This window comes from Engraulis encrasicolus, chromosome 10, assembly GCF_034702125.1.
Source record: "Engraulis encrasicolus isolate BLACKSEA-1 chromosome 10, IST_EnEncr_1.0, whole genome shotgun sequence".
Lineage (NCBI taxonomy): Eukaryota > Metazoa > Chordata > Actinopteri > Clupeiformes > Engraulidae > Engraulis > Engraulis encrasicolus.
Window position 1 is genome coordinate 54,149,888 of NC_085866.1, and position 19,204 is coordinate 54,169,091.

General features: G+C 45.7%; 2 protein-coding genes across 4 annotated transcripts in view; both read left to right on the forward strand.

The window, feature by feature from the left end:
- The window catches only part of atf7a (activating transcription factor 7a), a 50,692-nt gene extending 34,770 nt beyond the window's left edge, over positions 1 to 15,922 (forward strand). Inside the window, exons 9-12 of one of the 2 annotated variants that reach the window (XM_063209368.1) lie at positions 2,501 to 2,650; positions 4,452 to 4,640; positions 6,400 to 6,505; positions 9,966 to 15,922. In XM_063209368.1, the coding sequence (XP_063065438.1) occupies positions 2,501 to 2,650; positions 4,452 to 4,640; positions 6,400 to 6,505; positions 9,966 to 10,255 (735 nt within the window). In that variant the 3' untranslated portion in view covers positions 10,256 to 15,922. The remainder of the gene's footprint in view (positions 1 to 2,500; positions 2,651 to 4,451; positions 4,641 to 6,399; positions 6,506 to 9,965) is intronic. The other variant, XM_063209369.1, reaches the window with a different exon arrangement.
- A 110-nt stretch (positions 15,923 to 16,032) lies between these two features.
- Positions 16,033 to 19,204, forward strand: part of dip2ba (disco-interacting protein 2 homolog Ba) — a 95,528-nt gene continuing 92,356 nt past the window's right edge. For both annotated transcript variants that reach the window (XM_063209366.1, XM_063209367.1), the window contains exon 1: positions 16,033 to 16,390. In XM_063209366.1, coding sequence (XP_063065436.1) covers positions 16,306 to 16,390 — 85 coding nt within the window. In that variant the 5' untranslated portion in view covers positions 16,033 to 16,305. The remainder of the gene's footprint in view (positions 16,391 to 19,204) is intronic.

The following is a 19,204-nucleotide window of genomic DNA, read 5'->3' on the forward strand; positions in this document are numbered from 1 at the left end:
CTAGTCGATTACTCTGTTGTGATTCAAAGTCAGTTTTATAAATTGATTTATTGTTTTTTTAAAGTATGTTTGGGTATTTTTGGGTCTTTATTTGAAAGGACACTGAAGTAGTGTTGGGAAGGTGAGGGGAGAGGGATGGGGTAGTGTTGGGAAGGTGAGGGGAGAGGGATGGGGTAGGGTTGGGAAATGACCCAGGCCAGATTCGAACCTGGGCCCCCATGTGCCCTGCATACCGATATGGTGCATGTGCCTTAGCGCAGTATGCCACAGCACCCCAGATCACTTTTTCTCTTTTTTTTCTTTCTTTCTTTCTTTCTTTCTTTCTTTCTTTCTTTCTTTCTTTCTTTCTGTCCTTACTTATTTGTTTGTTTGTTTGTCGAAGTAATGATTTCTAGTTTCTATATTCTCTTTGGAGTAAAATGTATTTGTTATATTTGTGTTGTGGGCAAAACAAAAATTATGAATGCCACTTTGGCCGTTGGTACATCAGCATCAACCGCTAAATGTGTCTGACCCCATACCAAACTCTGTCTGTCTTTGATGTGGCTTGAAAATGCCGGCTTATGCAGTCAGCTATATTTGTTTCTGGTTGTTCATGCCATGTTTTGCCGCTGTCTGTGTGCTCTTTAAGTTGTAATTTGTTACCAGTTAAGATCAGTAGCCAGCCCTGTCAGCCATAACATTGTCACAATTAGTTTATTTTTTTAACTCCCTAAGAAGCATGAATATCTTTTGTTCACTGTTAGAGAAAGACACTTTGAGGGTTACTCATTTCTTCAAACAAATGCTATTGTTTTCGGTGCGATTTTGCCGTATTGCCTGAAGTCACGTCCAAGTATACACAAAATGCATGTCAAGTGATTTCCAAACCGCAGTGAGCGCAGTCGAAATTGACGAGACGGCGTTGGCAGCCAGTAGGAATTTGTTCGGTCTCCACAGAAACAGCCTGCAGCCTCGAGTAATTTTATTTAAACCGTTGTTGCGGTTGGAACACTCTGTCTTTGTTTCATCATCTGGATCACATGTAGCCACTGATGTGGTCGTCATTTTCCACTGTGCTGTTGTGTGTGGCGTATCTGCCGTTTTTAAGGAGCTAAGTATTGTGGTGTACAGTTGGGTGGGACGTGGTGACTGTCCACAAATTGACATGGGCAATCGGGAGTTAGAGTTAGAATGCTATCTGCAGTTCTGGAATCTCGATATGTTCCAACTGAGCAGCCAATCCACTTGCGCCATTTCCCTTCATGCTCATGAGGCTGTATGCTGATTGGCTGTTATTATTTACATGTTGCACGCACACAGGCTCTGGAAATGGCAAGCGCTCATTGTGGTTGAGACGTCCTGAGTGGTTTAATGGACGCATGCCATTACAAACATGGGAAATTATGGGATGGCTTACCCCACCACGAAGAACAGTTTACTAAATCTGACACACTCTGATTCAAAAGAACAGCGATCCCCACCATGGGCACATACCATTAAAAACATGGGAAAGGATAGGAGGGCTACCCTGCCTTGAAGAGTAGCTTACTGAATCTGATGGGTACAGTAATGCAGTGTAGTCGGACAGTAGACCTAGAAGTAGATATCTTGCATGTTGCATGGTGTTCATTTTCTTTTGACAATGCATGTACACTACAGATCTTTTTAATAACTATGTGTCGTTGTGTAGTGTTTGACTTGTGTTGGAGTGTGTGCCATATGTGGTGTGTGTTTGCTGGTGCTGTGCTAAATTACTTTTAGCATGTATGGGTGTAATGAAGTATACTGCCCTACAAAGGCAAAGTGCAGTAAGTATGCAAACTTTGAAACTGAGAAACACCTTCAAAGCCTTTGTATTAGGCGGGATATAGCCTATATTTAAAACGGGACGCATTTGGACCGTAAGACTTTGTCACAAGATAAAGGAGGTGTATTGAAGAGCATTTTCTGTCTAAACTCAATTGACAATAGTTACTGCGCTTTGACTTGGTAGGGCAGTATAGATGAGTACTGTTGTGGTGTGGAATGTTATTGCAGTGTGTGTTAAGTATCCCCAAGTGTTGTTGGCATGCGTTCAATAATGTGACTGTGTGTGTGTTGCGTTCAGCAAAATTGTGTAGTAGCAAGTGATAACGGTTGTGTGTACGTGTGTGTGTGTGTGGTGTGCAGTTTTACTCAATAGTAACTGATGGTTTCTGTATGATGTATGAGACTGGTGTGCGAATTCCTATAGAAAATAAATAACTAGGTGGTGTACTGTGTGTGTGTGTGATTTACACTATTCAGAGGTCTGTTCTGTGTGTGTGTGTGTGTGTCGTGTGTGTGAGTGCGTGCATGCGAGTGTGTAATCTGTGTATGTGTTGTGCAGAGGCTTAAGGCTGTGGGAGTGTGCGCATGCACGCGTGCATGTGTGCGGTGTTGTGCAGAGGCTGAAGGCTGTGCGTGTGCGTGCGTCTGTGTGAATGGTGCTGTGCAGTATTGGGTAGTAACCAGTGTGTGTGTGTGTGGTGGTGTGCAGAGGCTGAAGGCGGCGCTGTCCGGTTCCGGGTCTGGGCCGGGCTCGGGCCAGGGTTCCACCGGGTCCAGTCCCATGGTGCCCCAGAGGCCAGAACAGCAGAGCCAGCTGCTGCTACAGCAACCAGACGCCCCTTCACCTGCACAGCCACAGGTACCACACACACACACAAAGCTATACACAGGCACACACACACATACACACACACATACACATCTCAAACACACATGTTTACACATACAGTGCAGGCCAAAAGTTTGGACTCGCCTTCTCATTTATGCATTCTCTTTGTTTTCGTGGATTTTCATTGTGTATTTTCATGGAGGGCATCAAAACTGTGCATGAGCATGTTATGTGCTTACCAAAAATATCATTCTAGCTGTTGTCCAACAGCAATGTCAGCTGTCTATCCACCTGACGTCAACACGACACAGCTGATGGCCTCACACATTTCAATAAGCTTGTTTTTTGTCTATTTTCAAGTAATGCCTTGTCAGTCATGTCAATCTTAATTGAACGTTAAAGTCCTCCAATAACTCACTACAATTGTAGAACTGTAGTATTTTAATTGTAGAATTGTAGTATTTTAAGACCAAAAACCTAGTTTTAAACACTTGCCAATATAAGCATTTTACAGACATTTTCTTGATCGGATAATTGAGTCACAGCCAGTTACTTGGAGAGGTCAAACCCTGGTTGGAGGGAATCTGTGGCTGGGTTTTTCACTTTTACTTTTAACTTTTTGTACCACTTTTTCACCTAGATAACCAGCTATGTTTGACCAAGTGACCCAGTATCAGATCAAGAAAATCTGTCTTGTATTTCTTGTATCAATTAAGATTGATTTGACTGACTGGGTGTTTTTACTTGAAAATAGACAGAAAAATAAGGTTGTTGAAATATGTGGGCCCCTCAGTTTTGCTGTGTAGATGTCACTGTTTTTTATTTTTTTTTGTATTTTTTCACTAATTGTATTTATTTTTTTTATATATTTATTTTCATTTTTTTGTTAAGCACATAATTATACGTGTTCATGCACAGTTTTGATGCCCTCCCTGAAAATGCACTATGCTCTGTAAATAGCCACAAAAATAAAGAGAATTCATTAAATGAGAAAGTGAGTCCAGACTTTTGGCCTGTACTGTACATCTATACCCATCTACAGATGTGCATATGCATACACAGACAAATGCACAATCACAGACGTGCAAATGCTTGCATTTACAAGCGCACAAATACAGTGCATACAATTGTCAGCTGAATGCTCTCAGTACCCAGGGATTATATTTTTCCCTGTATGTTTTCACACTGTGGTGTGTCATAACATGAGTGGTGTGCTGGAAGTCAGTGCTAAGCCTTGACACCAAGCTTTGGGGAGGCTAGGGTGTAATTAACTGTCTGAGAGAGAATTGGCTTTGAAACACACACACACATACACACACAGGCACGCACGCGCACACACACACACACACACACACACACACACACGCGCACAACGGCAGCTGAGATGGTGGTGAATAGCCAGCCGCTCTTAGTGACTGAGGCTGAGTCATCGTGGAGCTGAAAAAACATCAGTCATCCGTATCACTAGACTGAATGGTGGTGATGTCATTAATGTGCGTCATCCATATCATTAGACTTAATGGAGGTGGTGGTGATGTCACTAATGTGCGTCTGTGGATCTGCGGCAGTCCTTCCTTCCTTCTGTGTTTGTCTTATGTGTGCTGCGAAATGGATGAATGACTCAATGACTCATGTCGGCAAGAGCAGCCCAGGTGTTTGGGACGGTGTGACTGTCAGTCACGAGTTTGGGGAGCTTGTAGGTGTCAAGCGCTATATGGCCCCCATTCAAAGTCAATGAGGGCGGAGTGGAATTTCGCTGTGTGGGGATGGGCTGTAACTAACGTTCGTCTCACCTGTGTCTCACCTGTGTTGCTTGTGGTGTGGTCTCCAGGTATCTCCTGCGCAGCCCACTGGGGGTCGGCGTCGGCGTACTGCTGATGACGACCCTGACGAGCGGCGGCAGCGTTTCCTGGAGAGGAACAGGGCGGCAGCCTCACGCTGCAGACAGAAGAGGAAGGTCTGGGTCAACTCCCTCGAGAAGAAGGCAGAGGAGCTCACATCCATGAACGTCTCACTGTCGGTCAGTGGAGATGACACACACACACACACACACACACACACACACACACACACACACACACACACACACACACACACACACACACACACACACACACACACAGACTGTGGGTCAACTCACGGTAGAAGAAGGCAGATGAGCGCACATCCATGAATGTCTCATCTCACTCGGTCAGTGGAGATGAGACACACACTCGAACACACACAAAGCTGGCTCGAGAAAAAGATTGGAGAACTGACTTCCATGAATGACACACACATCAGACACCAATAAATATACATGCTCAACTGCATGTGCACGCACACTCATAAACACATCAGACATGCAGTGCATGAGGCACACCCATGCCTACAACGATGACTGATAAACCCAAATTTAAAGCGATAGTAGGCAACCTTTGGGTTGAGGCTTCCCCCTAATGGCCAATATTGGTAAAGCTCACTGACAATCTTCACTAGCTGAGGCTGGCAAGCCAATGCTTGCCAATCCGGCATAAGCCAACTAGCCAGGTTGCTGTGGCTGGCAAGATTGTTGAATGAGGATTGTTGTTGAATGAGTCATTTAATCATCCACCAACTCAAAAAATATGATTCATCTGCCTCCATAATGTTGCATAATATCTCCTCAAGGGAGGGGGAGAGATAGAGGATTGGTGATGAATTGCATTGATGAGTGACCCCAACTGCCTGTGAAATGAGTTAACAGTCTGAAATAAGGACGTGATGATTTGCTGATCCTGTAGTCATCAAGGAGACTTATCGTGTCCATTTGTTGTAGACGGTGTTGCCAAAGCCAGAGCAGTTACAACACAGATGCTGACTTCACTTTAAACAGGAAACGGCCCCATATGTTTGGAGTGTGTTGCAACTGTCTGTATGTTGTACAGTTGACGAATGTTTTGCTATCACATTACCAAATTTGACATTAGACCTGTTTAAAAAAACTTTTCTTTTGTTATCTTGAAGCAAATTTACAGCTGTGATTCCCATTCTCCAAGCTGTGAAATGACCAGATATACAATTATTTTGATTTTGGACCATGGGAAGGCCTGCCTCACGAGCCATGATATCAGAAACTCTTGACATTTTGCCCCATTTTCCCTCATAACTCCATCATGATTAGCTGTAGTGCATTGTGGGTGGTACCACATAAAAGCTGACAAAATGTCCTTTCAGACATTATTACCCGATACATTAGTATTCTAGACAATTCTAGTTGTTTTAATCTGAGGTCTAATGTGAACTACTCTGCAGGGTTCCCTTCAGTCCCTCTGTTGGTGTGAGATATTAAGCAGGCCTCATTGTCAGCATCAGCAACAATCTGCTTTTCTTGCACATCCAATGATGCCTTGTGGAATTTTTTTTTCCTGTGGCAATACTTGTAAAGCACCCATAGACTATTATATTACCAAATCGTAAAGTCTTTTCTGTAGGCCTCATCTGGCCTTCAAATTCACCAGCCGATACCGGGCTTACTTACAACAGTTAGCTTCACTCATTTGTTGCTGTTTATGTTTTCTTTTCTAAGTCACTTTGGATAGGTATCTGCTTAATGCAATGTGGTGCAAAGGTATTGCAGGTTGTCCTGGCATGTATCCCTAAAGCCCTCCCATGCTCACACCTGTCTGCCCCCAATGCAGAAGGAGATGACATCAGAACCATTAAAACGGTTGGTCCTGGAGTCTTTGGTGCCATTGGTCTAGGTAAGAGGCGGTGAATGTATCCGCTCCTCACATCTGTGTTTTGGTATCCACCTGTAGAACGAGGTGACCCTGCTGCGTAACGAAGTGGCCCACCTGAAACAGCTGCTGCTGGCCCACAAGGACTGCCCTGTCACTACCCTGCAGAAGAAGAATGCTTACTTGGGTAACTATACCATACTATACTATACAGGGGTGAATTTCTCGAAACCAAAGTTGCTTACTACATTAGCTACTTCGTTGCTTTCAATGCATTTTCCCATTGGCAACTACCGAAGTTGCTAACAGGCTAACAACTTCCCTTTTGAGAAACTCACCCCAGTACTGTACATACTACCCTACACTACTATATTACCGCTCGAATAGACCAGGTGCGATGCGATTCAAGCGACAGAGTGCAGCAGCAAGCGATACGAGCGATTGAAGAGACTAGAGTATGTCCGTACAGGCAGAAGGCAAAGCATTCAAGCATTCACATTGGCTGTGGTCACTGACCTCTATACAGTCATTGGCTGTCGCGGCTTGTCGACGAACCGCGTCATAGAAAGTTGAAAGGATTTCAACCTCAAACTGTCGCGCTCGTCACGCAAATCGCTCTAGTCTCGAAAATCGCTTTTGTCGCGCGACTCAATACAAAGTCAATTACTTCCGTCGCTCGCCTCGCTCTTGTCGCGGTAGGTGTATTTCTGCGGTTATACTATACTGCCCTGTCACCACCCTGCAGAAGAGGAACGCTTACTTGGGTAACTAAACCATACTATACCGTACTATATAATACTGTTTTATACTACACTACACTATACTATGCTATACTGCCATGTCACCACCCTGCAGAAGAAGAATGCTTACCTAGGTAACGACACAACACGATATTACACTACACTACACTATACAACACGATACTGTACTATACTGCCACATCACCACCCTGCAGAAGTAGAGCGCTTACTTAGGTAACGACACTATACGATATTACACTACACTATACACTACACTATACTACACAATACAAATGCCTCGTACATTGCAGAAGAAGTGTAATGCACTATGCCCTCTGTGCTAGAAATGCTTTTGCAGCTTTTGCCGCTCCTGCCACTGTGGTACACTAAACTACACTGCCATACTGTGCGTGTACACCAGAAACTACCTACGCTACAGAATAGCCGAGGTCGCAGAAGAAATTTCACCATGAATTTGCTGTATTCGCTTTGGATATGACATTGACATGTTTGATTTAGCTTAATCACAACTGCTCTGGCTTGACAGCCTGGGACATTCGGAGATATGAACATTCTAATCGGATTTCTCTGAACCGCGCCATAGCTGATATTTAATAGCTGGAATTCGCTCTAGTCGCCTAGGTTGCTTCGCTCCCGGCGAATTCGCTTCGGTTACTTTATTCGCCCACCCTCCATAGAAAAATAATGACTTCAGCCACTTCATTCGACTGGCCTTTTCAAATTTTACTACGGCAAGTCCTCCAAGAGCCGTACAATGAACACAAACCAGAATTTCCCCCTGTACTTTAGGCCCATAATGATCGTGGCCTTTACAACGGACCCCATCTTCACTAGGTCCACTGAAAATATAGCTTCATTGTATTGCAAATGTAATTTTGAAGATTGCTTTACTAAACACGTCATATTTCATGTGAAACGGAATAACATGCAAAACATATCGGGGGCTGGGTAAGACGGCCCCAAAGCCATAGGTTCCTCACCCATGTCCTAGAGGAAACATTCCTAAGGGAGATGTACTGCGCTGCACAAAGCTACTGCATCGCAGAGCAAGAGTGCTTGTCTAGCTGAACTGCCAGGGACTAACGCAGGGAGGAGCAGCAGATTAAATTAGCTGCTAGTGATTAGACAGTCGCCGGAGTGCTGCAATTGTGTTTGTGCCATTTAAGTAGGTGCAGCAGCACCACATTAAGATCTGAAGTGCCCACAGTGCCCCTGTTTTTAGTCATTTCCCTCAATTCATACCCTACATTTCATTTCCCTTCTTGCTCACTTCCGGACGACCAGATTCTGTATCTAAGTGAAGCTGAAAACGACTAAAAATTAGCAGCCTTTAAAGACCGTCTGTTGTATACCTTGGCACATTATAAGCGTAAAGCTCCCAGTCCACCCATCATGTGCTGTTGATGATGGATAATACAGTTAGCTAATGTGAAAGCCTTTTGTTTGCCTCAGTGCTGACTATTTTTGCCAACTCTTGGACCATTTTTAGACTGACAGTCAGTTAAAAAAAGAGCTTCCCCCAAGCCGTTTCGCCATCTATAAATGAGACTGCCAGAAAAGCAATGTCTCTATTCTTGCTTCATGATGAGTGCTAAGAGGTCATTTCAGAACTAGACATGTTGAGATGATTTATCATTTTTGTTTTTCACTTTGAGTTTAAAGATACTGTAGTGATTCATAGTTTGCACCTGCAAAGGACAGAAGAACATTCCAAAGCAAGGTTACTGTAGTAATGTGTCATAATGTGTCAACATTTTCAATATTTGTCTGTATTACTTACAGAATTATTCTCTCTCATCCCCCCCTCTCTCTTGCTCTCTCTCTCTCTCACTCACACACACTCTCTCTTTCTCGTTCTCTCTCTCGCTCTCTCTACCTATTTCTCTATCCCATTTTTCTTTCTCCACTTCTTTCTTCCCATCTTGATCTCCACCACCCATCCTGTCTCGACCTCATTGTCCTTTTCTCCATTTCCACCCTCTTTATCTGGCTACCTCCTCATCCTTTTACCCTCCCCCATCCTCTCCCTCCTCTTCCTCACCTCTATCTTTCCCTCATGCCTGCCTTCATCATTTCTATCACTCTACCCCTTCATCCTTTCCCCACCCTCCTCTTCCTTCCCCCATTATCCCCTCCCCTTCTCCCACCCCATCCCTACCTTTATCTCTCCTCTCCTCTCCTCTCCTCTCCTCTCCTCTCCTCTCCTCTCCTCTCCTCTCCTCTCCTCTCCTCTCCTCTCCTCTCCTCTCCTCCTCTCTCCTTTCCTCTCCTCTCCTTTCCTTCCCTCCCCTCCCCCCCCATCCCTACCTCAATTACCTCATCCTCATCCTCATCCTCATCCTCTCCTTTCTCCTCTCCTCTCCTCTCCTCTCCTCTCCTCTCCTCTCCTCTCCTCTCCTCTCCTCTCCTCTCCTCCTCTCTCCTTTCCTCTCCTCTCCTTTCCTTCCCTCCCCTCCCCCCCCATCCCTACCTCAATTACCTCATCCTCATCCTCATCCTCTTTTTCTCCTCTCCTCTCCTCTCCTCTCCTCTCCTCTCCTCTCCTCTCCTCTCCTCTCCTCTCCTCTCCTCTCCTCTCCTCTCCTCTCCTCTCCTCCTCTCTCCTTTCCTCTCCTCTCCTTTCCTTCCCTCCCCTCCCACCCCATCCCTACCTCAATTACCTCTCCACTCCTCATCCTCATCCTCATCCTCATCCTCATCCTCTCCTTTCTCCTCTCCTCTCCTCTCCTCTCCTCTCCTCTCCTCTCCTCTCCTCTCCTCTCCTCTCCTCTCCTCTCCTCCTCTCTCCTTTCCTCTCCTCTCCTTTCCTTCCCTCCCCTCCCACCCCATCCCTACCTCAATTACCTCATCCTCATCCTCATCCTCATCCTCATCCTCCTCTCTCAGCTGCTGATGAGCAGATGAAGGATGTGTCTGAGCCGGTGGGCTCCCCTGCGGCGGTGATCCAGCACAGCTCTCTGGCCCCGAGCCCTTCCTCCGGGATGGGTGGTCATAACGGCCTGAGTGCACGTGCGGCGGCCGAGGCAGTGGCGATGTCTGTGCTGGCGGGGATGGGCAGCCACCGGGGCGGCGAGCATGGAGGCCCGGGCGCCGGGGGCAACAGCGGAGGAGGGGGAGGGGGTGGAGGCCCCTCTCATGTCATTATGGCCACACAGTCCCAGCCGGCTGCCAGATGATGAGCTGTGTGTGTGGTGTGGTGCAGTACACACCACGAATAAACACACACACACACATGCAGATGCAGATGCACCCCACATGCTGGGTTTATGGGACTTAACCAGCCCTTAACTCGCCCATCTCTTCACTCCCCCCACTCCTCCTCCTCCTCCTCTAATGATCGCCATCTTCATCATCACCCCTCCTCCTCCTCCTCCTCCTCCTCCACGCATATCCACTTGGACGTGATGAAAGTAAATAAACTAGAGCGATGAGAGAGAGAGACACTGAGGGATGGAGGATGGAGAAAGGAGTTCTTTAAATGTGCTATCTCTTCCTGTACCGTATTCTATTCTTTACTCTTTTCTCTGTTCTCTCTAACCGTTCTTTCTATCGCTCCTTTCCCCCTCCACCTCCTCCTCGCTTTGAGCCATGGCACCATGCATCAGCCTTCAGAGAAAGGACTGGTACTTAGTGAATAAAAGATGGAATGAGACACAAAAAGAGAGAGAGAGAGTGAGGGAGTGAGGGGGGCTGCTCCCTGTTCACTATGCCATGGACTACAGGGGCTGGACTCCAGAAGCTCCCCCTCTTCCTCTCCTCCCCTTATAAAGATATTTCTTCCCCGTCACGCCTCCTGATCCTCTCCACCCGGCTCCGCTCCGCTTGGCTCCAGACTTCTCTAGATCCCAAGCGGCCTTCTCTACCTGTCCTGATCCAGCCTTTGTGTCCACATGTGTCCACCCACCCATAGTACCACCCATCTTACCACACCCACACCCACCCCCATTCAGCACCTATAGAGCCTACTTATTCCACCCCCGTCCCTTTCAGCCCACCAGATCCCAGTGACCTCCCCCCACACCTGTTGACCTGGCTACCCACTCGCCTTACTCCATCCCCATCCCACTCTCCACCCTAACCTCCGCCTGCCCCTCCCCCCCTCCCCACTTGCCACCCGCGTCTTCACTGGACTGCAGGACTGCCGTGTCACCTGGTGGCGAGTGTTGTGTTGTCACGGTGACGGTTGCTGCACCGCTTTTGGTTGTACTTCTACTTTGCTACTCGTGACTGTTCCCCCTCTTATCCCTGCCTCTTTTTTTGAAATCCCTCACACAGCCATATGCACATACGTCAGAGCCGCCACCGCTACCACTGCTGTGTTGTCTCTACTCGGTAAAGAGACATGCGGTCGCCTGATATCACAGGATACAGTTCCTATGTTTCTCTTTTATTTGTTTGTCTGTTTGTTTGTTTTGGCTTTTCGCTTCACTGACATGAAAACACAGCCTGGAACGCATTAGCTCATCAACACGCCACATACACTCTTTCATTCATCCATTCATTTATTGCATGCATACATTGGCTCATTCATTCATTCATTCATCCATTCGTGAGTTCCCATCATGCATCTCTTCACAGTGATGTTCCGTCATCTGTTTGTTTCATGACAGACGCAGATCTGTGTCTCAAGATTGGTACCAAAACAATGCAATATTTATAATGTATTTTTTATGGAGCGTTCAAACAAAAAAAAAAAGAGAGAAACTTTTATGTATTTTAAATCCAGGTTAAAAAAAAGTTGATCCCCTTTAAATAGTTCTGTTTTTGGTTTTCCTTCTAAACGGGCTTCATGCTAAAGACAGCCGAGCACCTTCCCCCTCTACAGCCTTAGTGGAATGTTTCACACGCGTTGCACTTGCATGAGTGAGAACGTGACTTGTGTCGGTTGTGTGTTTTTGTTGTTGTCTGCGTGTTCTCGCGCTGCTAAACATGGAAACAAAAGGCAGCAGCAATGTGACGAGATTAACGAGGTCACTTGCACTACTGTCCTGTTTTGTTTTATTTTATTTTATTTCCGTTTTTTTCTGTCTTCAAGCAGATGCTCTCATAGTCAAACGGCTCCTAGTACAATCGTGTCCCGGAGTCAGCCCCATTATAGCGTTCAGGCATATCTGTGAAAAGCCTTGATTGTCTGTCTCTAGTCTATCAGCGGTGGTCAACGGAAAGGCACTATGCAGAGCCATGAGAAAAAAAAAGAAGAAACAAAGACGGAAAAAGGACTTTTAGTGTTTCGGCAATGTTATGCACCATTTGTCATTGATGAATGAATGCCACCTTCTCTGTGCCTGCCCCCCTGCCCTGCCCTGTCTATCTTCTGTCCATCGGCTCTTCATTGTTCCTTGCCATTGAGTTGATTAGGAATGGTCGGACTTTTGGAATGCTTCTTGTCTTTTTTTGCCACCCTAGACCTGTGTGATTGACAGCTTGTTTGTGGCCTGATGTGTGGAGCTTGTCATTTGGTAGCAGTCTTCCTGGTTTTCCCATAGAACGAGTTTAGCCCATCAGCATTCAGCTACGTGGGACTAGGGCCACTCCCTCCCTACACCTAAACCACGCCCAGCTTACTTAGCACGCCCCCATTCGCCGTATCCCCGCCCCTCAAAGCGTTTATCTCTGTCTCCACCTCCCTGAGCCCTGTGTTGTACCGACCAGCCTATTTATTTTTGTGCCGATTTTTGATGTCTGATTTTGAAAATGGTTCCTGTGGCAGTGTGCCTGTTGGTGCTCTCTTCCACTCTGTGTCTGTTCTTTCTTCTCCTCCTCTTCTGCTCCAGCCTCTATCTTTTCTTTCTTCCTCTTCTCCTCCTCTTCTTTTTCTTTTGTCTGTTGTTGTGCCCGACCGCCCTGTGTGCTTGTCGCTGCTCGTTGTCTCTCTTGTGTCGTGTCCCTCTTGTTTTTTGTGCTGTTTTTGTTTTCGAAAACTAAGCCATGGCCGTGTTGAGTGCCTGTGCTATTATACAGCCCCTCTCCTCCTCTCTCCTCCTCTTGCTGTGTCTCTGGGGTTGGCCTATACCGAGCGAGCGCAACAACCTTGACTGTTAATGAGCCTTCCCTCTCCTTCACTCCCCCTCTGAACTATAGTTAACACCATCTGTGGTCCTGCTCCATGAAATAAGTACACACAGACACAGACACAGACACAGACACAGACACACACACAGACACACACACAGACACACACACAGACACACACACAGACACACACACAGACACACACACACACACACACACACACAGACACACACAGACACACACAGACACACAGACACACAGACACACACAGACACACAGACACACACACACACACACAGTCCACCACGCACCACAGTAAAAGATGCTCCACAGTAAACAAACAAGCAGCCTCTGCCTTAAGTACCCCGTTAGTGCCTCTGACCCCTACGCCCAGGTCTAGGCCGTGTATATGTGCATACGCAGCTGCCCTCGGGAAGAAGGAGCAGACCCATTGTTTCGATCTGGCTGTCTGACCCATTGTCAAGAGGCACCTATCAGGAAACAAGTCAAAAAAGCTTTATATTTGTATTAGATGTTCAAAATAAGCAAGTGATGCCTTTGACCACTTAATGCAATTTGGACAGAAGGCTCTGAAAAAAATGATGGTAATTTTCAAGCATTTTTTTCTTTTTAATTTTCTTTCTTTTTCTTTGGCCTCCCCAACCCCCACCTCACTCCCCTCCACACCCTTCTCTTGTAGTCGTGAGGAATCTCTAGGCTGCCCCGTAGGCGCTGATGAGTGCTGCTGCATCTCCATAACAGGTCGATGTGCAGTAAGGCCGCCGATATGCTTGCTGCAGGACACGTGTGCATGGGTTGCATTCACATTTTGTGTCAATTTTGCACACGGGAGAACACCTCACCCAAGGTATGCAGACCCGTGCGTTCGGTGCAATATTGAGAAATCGTCGAGGGATGATCTTCCGAACTTCCATGTTGATGTCGCGGTAGTCAAACAATGCTCGAAAATATTTATCAGAGCCCCGTTGGCCATCTGTCCCTTAGATGATACCTCCAGTATCATGCAAAGTGGTTGTCTTGAAGCAAGTATGTGCACTCGGTCGCACGCTGTTGCATGCATAATAAGGCACACAGCAAGTGTATCGCCGGTCTCATGCTGTATGGAGTCAGGCTGTGCTGTCTTTCCTGTGACAAAACAGACTTTGGCCGTGTTGCAATAGTTTCTTCAGTACAACATTGGTATATACGCCCTTGCCGCAACCTCCCCTCTCCCCCATCCCCTGATCTTGTTTATCATAATGTGATGAGTTAGTCACCTTAGGAATGAACGTGTGGCTGGATGGAACTAAAACAAGGGATTAACAGTTGAATTCTTTTTCTTTATTTCTTTACTTTTGTACATATAAAAGTGTGGATCTTCCCTTCTCGTGTATTGTGTCGGTCGCAGTACGTGTAATGCTGCAGGAGAATTCTGAGGTTATCAGTCCAAATCATAAGGGCATGTCTAAATGCACTAACAAACGAGATGCAGGTTTTATCGTTGACTTTTTATTTGTTTTGTTTTTCTAGTGTTCTTCCTTTTTGAACTGATCATGTATCCATGCTTTGGTGTATCCTGATTTTTATAGGTTCTCCCTCAGCACCACACACACACACACACTTGTGACATCTTTGTCCTTTTGCCTTTATTGTGTGTACATATTATGATTGCTCAATAAGTAACTACTTGACACATATCTCACAAATGATTTTATTTTAGTTTCTTGTCCTACAGTCCCAATGGTGACCCTTTGCGTTGTGTTGTACTTTACCGCCGGCCCTATATGTTGCCGGCGATCCCTTTTATAGACGAATGTTGATTATGAAATGGGAAAGAAAACTCTTATTCAGTTATTTTCATACTAGTAATTGTCATTGGCACTTTTTTTCTCTGCTTCCCCTCTCTCCCAACAGCTGTTTTGATCTCCATCGTGTGCTATATTCAGGACTATACAAATCCCTGTCATCATATCTTCTGTATCTTTTTTTGTGTTGTAATAATGACATGTAGATAGATTTTTTTTGTTCTTTCTCTCCTTTTTTGTTCATATTTAGTTCTTTTTTGTTTGTGTTTTGAATTCAGCAAGGCAGGTCTTTACATTTTCAAAAGGAATTTTTAAGTGGAAGTCCATGGGGACTTCACATCACCGGTTAGATCATGCACCTGACCAGCCGTCATGATTGGCTACTTAAGCGGTTGACCAGTTGTTGTGATTGGCTGATGGTGCATTCTCTTCTTCTCACCCAATGAGCTTATCTCACCATTCTAATTAGATGCATTGGAGTCATGAATTAATTAATTTATTTTTGGGGTTTTTACTGTCACCGCTTTCCCTGAATGTTTGGAATTATGAACAACATGATGTACTGATAGATGCTCTGAACTCTGTAACATCTAGATTTTAGTGGGAACGTAATGAACAATGAGGAAAAAAACAATGTTTTAACAAAAAAAGGTTCTTCTTAATGTCAAACTTTTCTGGGTTAAATTTACACTCCCGTTTTTGTTGGACTGGTGATTTTAGAAAAGATGTTCATGTATTGTACATATGTGTACCATATATAAATATATATTTACTTTTTCATGCATGTTGAAGTGGAATACTATGAACACTTACCGTGCTGCAGTTTTAATTAAAGAAAAGCAACTTAATAGAATCCCAAAGTGTTTGAACCTCATGTTTTTCAAGTCTATTCTGTGTGTTCTGGACTCATTAGGATTATAGGATGTGTAGCTGAGTGTTGGTGCATGTGTTACTGTATGGGAAAAAATGTGTCAAAACTGCCAAGCATCAAAAAGCAATAAAAAGTAGTCATATCTGTTGTCTGAACCCAGAACTATGCATTACTGAGTGACGTTTGAGCCTCCTTTGTCATGTGTGCATGACTCCCTTTTTTTTCTTCCTCGGTTGTTTGTGTGCATGTGGTGTAACTTTGTCATGTGAACACCAGGGGGGGCAGGCGTCCCTATGACGCTGCAGTTGTTGGGGTGCAATTTATTGTACAGCCACTACGTGGTCATTGTGCCGAGGTGAACGTGGTCACGTGATGACTCATTGCCATTGGTGAGTTCTCACATTATGGCGGAGGGACGAGTTGTTCGAATGGATTGCCACTCTCAATTAAAGGCCTGTTTCGTGTCCTGATCGTCCGCATTATAGTTTTTACAGTATTTTATTTGTCTTGAGAAACACTTCGGAGGAGCTCTTCAACGATGGCAGACCGCGGGGTGGATTTGTCTGGTCTACCAAAAGAGGTCAGAGACCAATTGGCTGAGTTGGATCTGGAGCTATCAGAAGGTAAGGGTAGTGAACTGAAGGATGAAATGGGAGATGTGGTTACTGACCTCCTCCAACGGTCAATGTTGTTTACGGACACCGCAGCGGCTGTCTATGTACAAGTGTTTCAGGGGCGTGATGGCATCCAGTGAAGCACCCTAACATATTTTTGGGTTTCTGACTAGCCAACTGTGGTGGTGGGAGAGGAGAAGACGAGGCATTATTCACAGTTGACTGTTGGGTGGAATGAAGTTAGTCCTTTGTACTCTGAAACCATTGCCAGACTCGAACCAGTGAATAAAACGCATGTTCCGCCCTAAAAGGCAATTACAAGCAAATGGCATTCTCTCGCTGGGCAGTCAACTAGAGTTTAGCAGTGCTGTTTACATTAAGTGGCTGGCTAACAATACAGTTGGCTAGCTAGCCAAATCAAGTAAAGAAAGCGGTGGCTATAAGTGCCAAAGCCAGTATCCTGTGTTTGACATTGTCTGCTAGCAGAACTCTCCTGGCGCAAATGTAGCAGTGTCTGTCCGCGAGAGAAGCTCTTCAATTTGTACACAACCATTGTCCTTGTTTAAAGATATTTTATGTTCACTTTGTGGCTTTATTCTTTGTAATTAACTGTTACCACGAAGAGTTGACGTGCTGTTGAGTGACTGTTCCTCTGACATCGCGTGGGCCTGTATTTGGATGGTTGGCACATTTTTGACACCAAATTGTCTAAGATGGGCAGTGTCAAAGTTAGTGTCGTTAATAGCTAGTTGTAAAATCTGTAACCATTACGGTCAATTACTACACGGTATGCTTATGTAATGGAGTCTTTGATACTACAAGATAGAGGCACAACTTCATAATCAAAAGCCTTCGTTTAAGACACAATGTGTCATGCGTGTGACAATGCCGTCCTCACCAAACACACCTTGAAGGCGTCATCATCTATTGCGAAATGCAGGCAGTTATACTTTTTCGCTGCCCATCCTTTGTCCTCTACATGGTTTCAGGTGTAGTAGAATTAGACTACTCATGTCGGAGCACAAATGTACACTGTGACTCTTCAGCAGTGTGACCGCACAGCACACAGTTCCCGTCCCCAGCCTATTCCCTTTAATTAGGGCAGGCAGTGCCATGCTATTAAAAGTGCCAGACACCTATTTAAACTGGCTCAGTTGCTGCAGGTGGCAGGGAGAGCAGAATATGCTGCATAACTGTGTTGAGTTCCCCCAACAATAGAACAACTCATAAACCCCCAAGAGTGTAAGGTTTCCTTTCTTTTCCTCAGGCGAGGGCCCAGAAGGGATAATACCATATTCATAGCTGCTGTTGTTAGTAATATGCCATAGGAATACTCGAAATTGATGGTGTGCTGATGCATAATTATTATTCTTAAATGCAAGGTTCTGAACTAAAAATGCTGAAAACATTTTGAACACCCAAATATTACCCACTGCTCATCACACCTGAGGAACAACGCCGTCAGTGTTGTGAGATTTGTCTGTAGTGTCTAGATAATAACACGGTTACACAACAACAACCACCACAGCCAGCCAGCCAAGCAAGCGCTGTGTGTCTGTGTGGGATTGTGACAGGCTGGCAGTGTGGGACGCTTGTTTTTATGCCCTGGGCACGATGCCACTCTGAACATGCCATAGCAACAGAAACTAATCAGGACGGGCACTGGTGATAATCATTAGCACTGCCATGGCTCAGTATTGCACTGCACTAGTCTAGCAATAGCACAGGGCTGAATTACAAGGCAGCATGAAGACAGGATCTCCCATCCCCCCTGCTGTTCACTCCCTCCCCAGTAACTACCTCATCACTATGGAAAACAATGGTGTTTTCATAACACAAATAGCCATATTTGTACGCTCTGCTTATCAGTCTAGCATCAGGCATGCGGTTCAACATATGTTTCAGTGACACAGAAAGAGGAAGACAGGGTCTGTTGGAGCTGTGTGTGTTTGTGTGTGTGTGTGTGTGTGTGTGTGTGTGGTGGTGGTGGTGGGGGGGTGTTAGTGTATTTATGGCCTGGGGGCAGGTGAGTAATGAAGGGGGAGGGTGTGTGTGTTGTAGGTGTGTGTGTGTGTGTGTGTGTCCAACGCCCGTGACCATCTCTTTGATCCCCCCCACAGACACACCCCTACTTCCATATACTGCTTCTTCTCTTCTCTTCTCTTCTCTTCTCTTCTCTTCTCTTCTCTTCTCTTCTCTTCTCTTCTCTTCTCTTCTCTTCTCTTCTCTTCTCTTCTCTCTGTGATTGGAACAGCTGCTCGCCTCTGCAATATGGGCCCACAAGCTGCCTGTCACATCAGCGTTGATGAACTCCTCAAACACACACACATACACACACACACACACACACCGCCCGGCTCCATCTCCAACACCCACCATCACAACACACACACACCCTCACCCTACCTCCCCTCAGTCCCTCCTCCATCACCCTGGTGTCGGACCCTGGGCTTCACTCTGCCACCTGGGCTTGCCTGCCGTGTGTGTGTGTGTGTGTGTGTGTGTGTGTGTGTGTGTGTGTGTGTGTGTGTGTGTGTCCCTGCCTCCACTCCCCTGCCTGGCCCAGCTGAGATGACTCAGTATTGAAGCCTAGCTGGCCAGTGAGGGGGAAAACCACATACACACACACACACACACACACACACTGAATGTCCTAATTTAGCAGCACATTTTTCCCGCTCTGTGGACATGTGAAAGAACAAGAATGTCACAGAGAGTGAATAGTGTGTGTGAGTGTATTTTGACCAGTTGTGCTCATGTCTAATGTCTCCATTATGGTGCGTGTTCTGTCTGCCTCTCACCTCACGTGCCACCTCTGCCCGC